The 8,914-nt window shown below is 39.5% G+C and overlaps 1 protein-coding gene across 4 annotated transcripts in view; it reads right to left on the bottom strand.

The window, feature by feature from the left end:
• Positions 1 to 1,134: 1,134 nt before the first annotated feature.
• ALDH1A2 (aldehyde dehydrogenase 1 family member A2) overlaps positions 1,135 to 8,914 on the bottom strand; it is a 75,991-nt gene continuing 68,211 nt past the window's right edge. For all 4 annotated transcript variants that reach the window (XM_050309862.1, XM_050309863.1, XM_050309861.1 and 1 more), the window contains exons 9-13: positions 7,220 to 7,404; positions 6,342 to 6,506; positions 5,771 to 5,928; positions 4,937 to 5,011; positions 1,135 to 1,549 (exon numbers count right to left, since the gene is read on the bottom strand). In XM_050309862.1, the coding sequence (XP_050165819.1) occupies positions 1,477 to 1,549; positions 4,937 to 5,011; positions 5,771 to 5,928; positions 6,342 to 6,506; positions 7,220 to 7,404 (656 nt within the window). In that variant the 3' untranslated portion in view covers positions 1,135 to 1,476. The remainder of the gene's footprint in view (positions 1,550 to 4,936; positions 5,012 to 5,770; positions 5,929 to 6,341; positions 6,507 to 7,219; positions 7,405 to 8,914) is intronic.

Below are 8,914 nucleotides of genomic sequence, written 5' to 3'. Positions count from 1 at the left end.
GAACGTGCAGAAATTATTTGCTGATCAGGTCTGGAGTTTTCAACAGTTCATAGCATAGACTCTGCAGCCAGGAAAACCTATACCTGAGGCCATAATTCTGTCCTTACACCCCAGATAATGTAGCTACACAGAGTAGATGATTTACTGTACTTTTAAAATAGATTTCCTTAATTCTAAGTTAAAACATAAAAATGAAACCTGTTTTAAAAAAAGTCTGGGGAATCAATGAGTTCTGCAGCTGGAAAGAAGGAAGAGATAGTGTTCAGTGTGTCAGTTTAAAGCTGGAAGAGATTCTGTGGGCAGCAGGTAATGATGTGACAGGCTTTAAACACCTTCTAGAAGAACTTGCTCATGTTTTTGTTCTGGGCCAAAAGACCCCAAACATAATTGAAAAGCCAGTACCAGCCAGTAACACTACGTGAAGTTCACAGGCACGGAGAGCCATCATTTAATAAAAAAATTCAGTCAGGCTTAGTTCTTGCCAGGTGGGCTTAGGCTGGGTTCTTGCTGTAACCTAACGATTCCCAGTGTAATCCCAGGCAGGTTAATAGCAGACAAATAAATGAAGCCTGCGTATGCATATACTTGTTTAAAAAAAGAGAAACGGTGAAAGCAACAACAGTAACAACAACAACAATAACAAAACTAGACAAGCAGTGAAAGCTGAAATATTCTGTGAAGCATTGGGATCTGTTCCTGTTCTTGTTAACACCCTCCCACCCTGTCTGGCCTTGCTCTTTTGGCAGGCAGGTAAAACCCTTCAAGTTCCTGTAAGTGAAGGAGGACTTTTTGCTTCTAGCGCGACATAAAGTAATTATGAAATAAGCTTTGAAATCCAAATCACCATGAGTCACGAAAGCCAAACCTCACTGATAAGTATTTGGCTTTCATTGTTCATACAGCAGATTGTTTCCCTCCCCAGTGTGACCTCTTTATGGGACTGTGCTAATTGGAACGTTGCCAGTCTACCAGGTTTGGGGTCATCACCGTTCAGAATCTTTTAATTTTTTAAGAACATCAGTGGTACTTGTTTGTATTGTTGATTGTTAGTGTTTTGGGTAAAATCTTATAGAGCCCTGGTCAAAACAATGTCAGTACAAGGCAAGTCTGTTTGAGAAGGCAACCTGAAAGCAGTAAGACTTATTTTGTTTATTTAAAGAAGAGATAAATGTGTGTGTGCATGCATTTGCATTTAACAGTTTTATAGCTAGAACCGTTATTAAATGATGTCCAATAGCAATTTTATCTCTTTTTATAATTGCTTTTATAAAGATGTAATGATTCTCAGGAGAGTTTTATGAAAACATGCAGAGCTGGTTTGCCTTATGTACGCAGTTATGTGCCCAGTATATATGTTGTAACTTAATTTCTTAAATATATATTGTGTAACACTTTTTATTCCTGAGTGCTGGTCTCCATAAGGAATAGAGAAGGTGGCATCATGTGCTCTTCTGCACAACAGGGTCCTTCATCATTTTAGGAGTTCTTCTGAGGGATCTTTATTGTCACAGTTTTAACTTCAGAATATTCTCTCAATCCGCATTCACCCCTGGAAAATAAATTGCAGCATCAGTTTATACCAGATAGCGAGCAAAAACCTATGAAGTGATTTCTTGATAAAATTAAGATATAACCTAAAATTTCAGTTCAGTTTAGGTCAAAATAACGATGGATGGCTCCAACCTTTCATAAGGAGGTACAGAACATTAAACCCAGAAATTCTCATTGTCTGTTGATGAAATTTTTGGGAGTGAATTGATGTTCTCTGTCTTTTCCAGACCTTAAAAATGTGCAAACACCAAGACCTACACCACTGGCCAGTGAAATTACTGCTTACATTTGCTCTCAAGAAAGAGAAGGTCCACGCTGAGTACAATGAAAAATGAACTACTCACAACCCTGCATAAAGATGAACTTGACTCATAATCCACTGATCTTTATTCCCTGGCAAAATATCCAGCAGCAGGAATCACCATTTGCACATGCTGTGGAAGAGAGTTCAGCCTGCTCAGATTCCCTCTGGATTTCTGCAGAAAACTTCTTTTTGTCCTGGTACAGCACCCTACATAAGATCCTCCATGCTGCTAAAAACCAGCTACTTCCTTCGTCCCAGTTGTCTGCCCCATAGCTCTGAGGGACACATGTTCTGCTTTGGATAATTATGCTTAAGAGATGTGTGTAGCTCCAGACACCTGTTGGACACGTTTTTGCAAGCCAATAGATAACCTGGCCTACAGCATGGCCAGCGATTTTATCCATGTCCCAACTGCCAGTTAGTTTCTTATCTTGGTCTGCCAAACAAAATTAGAGACATTTATTGTCTATTTATTCAGCTCAAGGCTTCAGGGCTTTAAGCATCTGTTTTCTGGCCAAAAGTTTGGAAGTGGACAGTGGTGATGAATTCTAAGGTAAGTATTTTTCTAAATTACAAAGTTGCACTTGCTGAATAGGAAGATGGGTTATGCCAGACATTCAGAGCAGAAGAGTCTGTGTGTGTTCACTTAAAGGAATTGCTTGTCCCCACAGCCTAATACAGTGAGCAATAACATCCTATTCTACTGCCACTCTGAGTCCTCTTGGATTGCATTTCAGTATCAGGGTGAGAACAAGGGTTGTGTCTGTGAAAAGGAAGGAGCCCATGGGTCAACTCTGCATGGTGTTATGTCTTGGTTGTGTAGGTATGAGGGAAGGGAAACAAACTGTTTTTCAAGAAGAAATATTGCATACTCTCTTCCCTCCCGCAGTCCAAGAGAAAAAAGATAAGGAAAAGAATTACAATTCCAAGCCCTTCTCATGCTTGCACTTGTTTTTTGGAATTCAACTGTGCACTGCTCTATATTGGAGCTATCCAGACAATAATAATTCCTGTGACATTAAAGGATAGTTCTGAGGTAGAATGGCACTTCTTTCCCTTGAAGACATGTGGACAGAAAGCAGAATTTTGGGGAACTCTAAATATAAAATGGCCACATGTGGTTATCTGGGATGAGTCACCCAATTTTTAATTACAGGAGTTATATTTTACATCACCCAGGTAGTGACATGGAGCTTTAAAGAAGCATGAATGTAAAAAACCCGTGTCTTTTAGACCCCTTCAAGAATACAAGAATATTGTTAGCAGTCCTAATGCAAACAGAAATCAGCTGTATTGTGGACATGAGTTCCGGTTCTCTACTGGGATGCACTTCTGTGGAAGTGTAAAATTAATATAACAGATTGCAACTTTCTGTGTTTGTTTTTTGCCCATGTGTGATGAAAACCTGTGAATTTAAATGCAGGACCAAAACAAGTCCCAGATAGTACAAGCAGCACAGTGGCACAGTTATGATCTGGCTGTAACACAGTATTAGATTAGCAATGACACACTTAGGTATGAACACTGTTTCTTTTTTTTTTTATTTCCTTTAATTGCCTGACTCAACATTATTTATGCTGTAAAATGTATCCCCTAAAAACAAGGATCTAAGAAACTGTGGCATTTAAATAAAAGGTATGCAGGTATTAATGCAGGGTGGGGGAGGTGAATTAGGAGGTGATATCTGATCAAAGAGGTTCTGACAGAGTAGAATAATTACTCCTAAGTAGGTTTTCAGGCATCTTTGAGAGATGGAGATTATTGCCATTCCAAACATTTGTTGTTTCTGATGAATAATTTCAAAGCTGTAGATGGGAATCAAGTGTGCAGCTACCACAGATTTTCCATGGGAGCTGGGGCACTGCCCGGTTTCTCCCCTTTCAAGAACTCTAGGCCACAAATACGTGAATATTTTGCTTGCACAGTGAACCTCCCTGGAGTCAGTGGGGTCGCTCTCGGGTGTCAAGTTACTCAAGTGCTCTATCGAGCTTAGTAGTTTTAGAATATTTTCACAATGATAAGAGTTAGATGAGCTGACATATTTATGCCAGTGTGAGATCACCTCATAACTCATGAATGTGGAGAATAGTATGAATGTGTTATTCAAAGTACTCCCTAACGAGGGAAAATACTTCAGACTACATAGAGCTTATTTTATAGATCAAGTTGTATACTTCAACATATTTAAAGTTTTAAAGACTTTGACCCTACTTTAGTTTTACTGCTGAGTTTGCTATTAGCCATAAGCTATTTTGAAAACTTAGGTGAGACATATCTGGTACACATACATGCCTCCTGACAGAAATTAATTGAATCCTTTGTATGTAACCACTCTGGGGCTGATGCAATTGCTAAACTTCCTTGTGATTGTAATGAGAATGAAAAACTGGTAAGACTTTAAATTAGCTACATGGAGCAGTTTTTGGGTGTGGAGCTCCATTTCAAAATATTTGGCACTTAGTTCTAAATGGAATAAGAAAGGCAGAAAGCTTTGTAATGGAAACTGATTTTTTGAAAGGGATGTAAACACATTTGTCTCCTTCTCTAGGTCTGATTTCATTTAACATTGTTTATAAATCTGCAAGCTGATAACTTCTTTATAAGATTCAGATGACCTATATTAATAAATGCAGTAAAAACTGAAGAAAGAAAAGGGAAAAAAGCAAGAGAGGCAAAATATATGGCAAAACAACTCTGAAACAAGTACACCAAACCAGTGAATAAGCAGTACCAAAAAGGGGGTTTTTCTGAAAAAATAATGGTTAATATGGCTAAAAAAACTTTCAGAAAGCACATTTTCAAGTTCAGAAAAATACTCATAACATTTCAGTTCCTTTCAGGATAAGAAGAGAGTTCCAGTAAATAGTTTGCAATATTAAAAAAAGCCAGAAAAGTGGTCTCAGCATGTAAATCAATTGCATTAAGTACCTGCAAGGATTAAAAGTCACCTTATATTATATTATTATGCTCTGATTCTCAGGTTGGGATATTTCCTGATCTTAATTTGCATGGAAGGATCCACTAATGTCTATTAAGTTGTAGAGCTGAAAACAATTTAGGAAACAGCAGTGTAATACTTACATCTCTCTCCCATTGCCAGACATTTTGAATCCTCCAAAAGGACTTTGGGCATTTAAGGCATTGTAGCAATTTATCCTGTAACAGGAAGAGGCATTAAGTCCAGCTGCGCTGTCAGAGACCTTTGGATAACTCAGGGAGAGGCTGAAACTTGTGAAGCTGAGGACACTGTATGCCTCTTAGCTTGTTTCATGTTGAAAAGAAATGAGGGATTTGTGCTGAAAAAACCCATTCTGCTCCTTACTCATAACGACAATGGGATTTGACCTGTGAGGACTGGGGAGAGAAGACCCCACACTTGGGCACAGCTTCAGTAATGAACTGTTAATCTGCTGACAAACCTCAGTGCCAGTTTATACCTTAGAGCTATTACATTTGAATTTGCCCTTTTTCTCCCTAATTTCTTGCAGATCTTTAGTTTACCCAGGCTTGACATATTAAATTGAAGGCTACTCATCTCTGGAGGTGGCATTACATACTCCTAAGGACTAAAGAGGATGTGTCCCCTCAGTTCCTTAATGTAGAAAGTACACAGTTCTTTGTGCCTTGGGCAGAAACTTCACAGGAATCCTCTTCTGTGCACAGAGGATCCTTTATCCTGTTTGTTTTCAGTCCTGCCATTCAGCAATGGCAAGGTGCTTTCTACTTTCAATAGCATTTCCCAGCAGGGAGCAGTCCCAACACCCCCTGCAGCTGTTCCATGTCTTGGCTAGTGATTCACCACTAGGACTGTCTAGATAAATATTTTTAAAGAAAGGGTGCAAGACTGAGGTGATATAATGATAGTGAGTCAAACTCTTTGTCTTCAAGAGCAGGAGTGTGGTAACTTTTGCTTACCAGACTGTTCCAGCCTGCATTGCTGAAGAGACTGTCAGGGCCTTGTTTATGTCGTTTGTGAAGACAGCAGCTACCAGCCCAAAATCAGAATTGTTGGCTCTCTCTATAACTTCATCCATGGTTTTAAATCTCAGTATTTCTTGGACGGGCCCAAAAATCTGCAACAAAGATTAATCATCAGTTGTTAAACTGGCCCACTCAGATGCATTTTATTCCGCTTTTTTATTTATCTTCTCTCTCCTGTTTCTGCAGCAAGATTTAATACTGGTAATATCTGTCTGTAAAACTGCATGAATTTCCCAAAGCAGCTGCCTCAGTGGAACTCATCTATTCTACCTTTATCTCCTCCTTGAGGTCTGAGACCTTACAGCCAATGACAAAAATTGAGCTTCCTTTCCCAACTGGTGTCAGCTGCTGTGTGCATAAGGAGTTCTGAAAAGATTTTATTAGTTTTTTTAAAATATAGTGGTAATTTTCACTCTGAAGCTTTGGTCTCAGGAATTAAACAAAAGCAAAAAAAAAAAAAAAAAAGTCACGTTTAGGACATTCTAAAATGATCTTGTGCAAATACCTCCTCCTTGGCAATCCTCATGTCATCTGTTACATTGGAAAACACTGTAGGTTCAATGAAGAAGCCCTTTCTTCCTAGTCCTTTACCCCCACATTCGAGTTTTGCTCCTTCTGTAATGCCACTTTGAATCAGTTCCAAGATCTTATTGTATTGTTTTTTATCAATCTGAAAGAGAGAAGAAGCAGAATTGCAGACCATGTACTTGACAGTTGAGTCAGAATAAGGGTTTTTAGGCAAGTCACGTCCCAGTGGGCAGGCTCATGCTTATATTGAGTACTCTTTGAGCTGGAGAGGCAAAGATCTACAAGTAGCTGCTGGCTGTGACCTTGGGCTCAGTCTTCTTAGGGTGTGTTCCCTTATGTTTGTGGCTCAACCCACATTCTTGCTAAACAATCTAGTTTGTAAGGACAAAAAAAGCAGATTATTAATTTTTGTCCCAAGTTAACTTCCTGAAAATGGTATAATCCCAGATGGTTATTAGTGGCAGAAACATTTTCTAAATACTTATTTCTGATTATGTTCATTATTTGCTTAGAATTCATGGGCCTACAAGCAGAGTTATGCTTGTAGACAATTCTTGAAAGTCAGTGCTCACACTTTAGAGAGCTTCTCACAGTTTACAGCTATATCTTGGGGGCTGAAGATCCAAATCTTGCTCTTAAAACTGGGAGGCAAATATTGATATTTAACATGAGATTTTTAATTAACAAGAAGCACCTCAGAGCTGCACAGATTATCTAAGCCTTTAGAATTTTAATCTTGAAAACATCATGTCAGCTACCCTGGACTGCGAGTGAGTGTGCACTGACTGACCTCTGTCTTAGTGGCATTTAAACACTTCCAGGCTGGGCTGTGGAGCTGAAGCACAGTTCCTTTACCTGGGGACCTTGTTCTGTAGTTGGGTCGAAAGGGCTCCCCACAACTCTCCTCTTTGCCCGTTCTACACTTCTTCTGACAAACTCTTCGTAGATTGATTCTTCCACGTAAATCCGTGAGCCTGCAGTGCAGCACTGACCTTGATTGAAGAACACCCCTTGGTGAGCTTGTTCCACAGCATAGTCCACTAAAAAACCAAGACAGCACATGTTGCACTGAAACACTGTAGACAAATCTGCTCTTGCACCGGTGTCGTGTATTACACAGTGCCACATTCCCAAAACTTCAGAAGTAGGATTTGGTTAAAAAAAACCTGAATCAAAACATACTGTGGTTTTATCAGGTCACAAATGAGTTTGATTCATTTTGTGTCATAATTCCTGTGAAAATACAGAGCTTTAAATCATGTCCAGAATTGATTTTTTTCCTCATTTTTGCACCCTGGACACAGCTGTACTGGAGGGATGTTAAGGAGCATGACAACTGTTTCAGAAACACTAGACTTCAAGGGACTGCTTGTGACTTCAGGCATCACCTAGGTAGAGTCCACAGGTAACACCTTCCACAGGCCACCTCGTGACACAAGTCACACAATATTCCCACTGCAGAAGTTAAACCAAGACAGCGCTTTAGCAGTCTATAGGAGTAGGGTGTGCAAGAACAACTTCACCAGTGTCTTATATGCCAGAAACACATCATTTATCAATTGGTCTTTTAAGAGACCCCAGGAAGCGGGATGTGCCTCATATAAAGTCTGTCTGACTGGGGTCAGTATAAGAGGGGAAAATTTGTCAATGTTCCCAAGCTGTCACTTGGTTTAATACTGCATGTGTGAGAGAATTACAGCAAACCAAGGACTTGGAAGAATTTGACTTTTGGCAAAAAAATGGCAAGACTTGTCCTTCCAAAATGCCAGAGTCTTTTTCTGCAATACAGAAACATCTTCTTGGCCTATATAGATGACTGGGTAAGGCTGTAAAATTATAGGTCAGTTATAGGACCATCAGCCCTTGATTTCTACTCTGACTTCCTTGGAGGTACAACTAACACATTCTCTATCCAAGTAGGAGGGAGGATCCAGTCATATTTAGACATTCAGAGCTACATTCTTCCTTTGGGTGTAATAGCTGATGAGACAAGAAGAATGAATTCAGCCCTAGACAGTGATGCCCCACAGCACTGCAATACCTCTGATACCAACTGCAGCACTTTGGAACATTCCTTGAAGTATAATCTTCTATGGACTAAACAAAGCAACTGTGCTTTACTTTCAGCACATTCTAGACAGCTCCATCTAACAGAAAAATCTTATTCTGCCCTCAGTGTGGTCTTCAGAAAAATTATATGGGGTGTTCCCTGGACCACATTCAAAATTTCCCAGGCAGCTCCGTGGAGATTGAAAGCACTAGTGGATAGATGGGATTAAATGATGTTTCTTCCTCTATTGTTAGCAGTTTTTCACCACGAGGGGGTCTAACCATTCTTCTCTGAGGCTTTTTTGTGCACTAAACTTTCAACAGCTTTATCATGCTTTCTGCTAACTTTTGGCACACAGTGTTCTTCAAGCAGAACAAACAGTTCCTTTAGAATGGTGAGCAAATTGCTGTTCTTAAATAATCAGAGCTTTGAAGTCTAAATTTTAGGTCAAGTGCTTGAGGTTGTAATTGTGGGAAGACCAGAGAGCTTTAGAGAGCTTT

Source organism: Myiozetetes cayanensis, unplaced genomic scaffold, assembly GCF_022539395.1.
Source record: "Myiozetetes cayanensis isolate MyiCay16 unplaced genomic scaffold, myiCay2020 scf14, whole genome shotgun sequence".
NCBI classification, from domain to species: domain Eukaryota; kingdom Metazoa; phylum Chordata; class Aves; order Passeriformes; family Tyrannidae; genus Myiozetetes; species Myiozetetes cayanensis.
The sequence above is the reverse complement of the archived record's forward strand: the minus strand, read 5'-3'. Positions and strand labels throughout refer to the sequence as shown.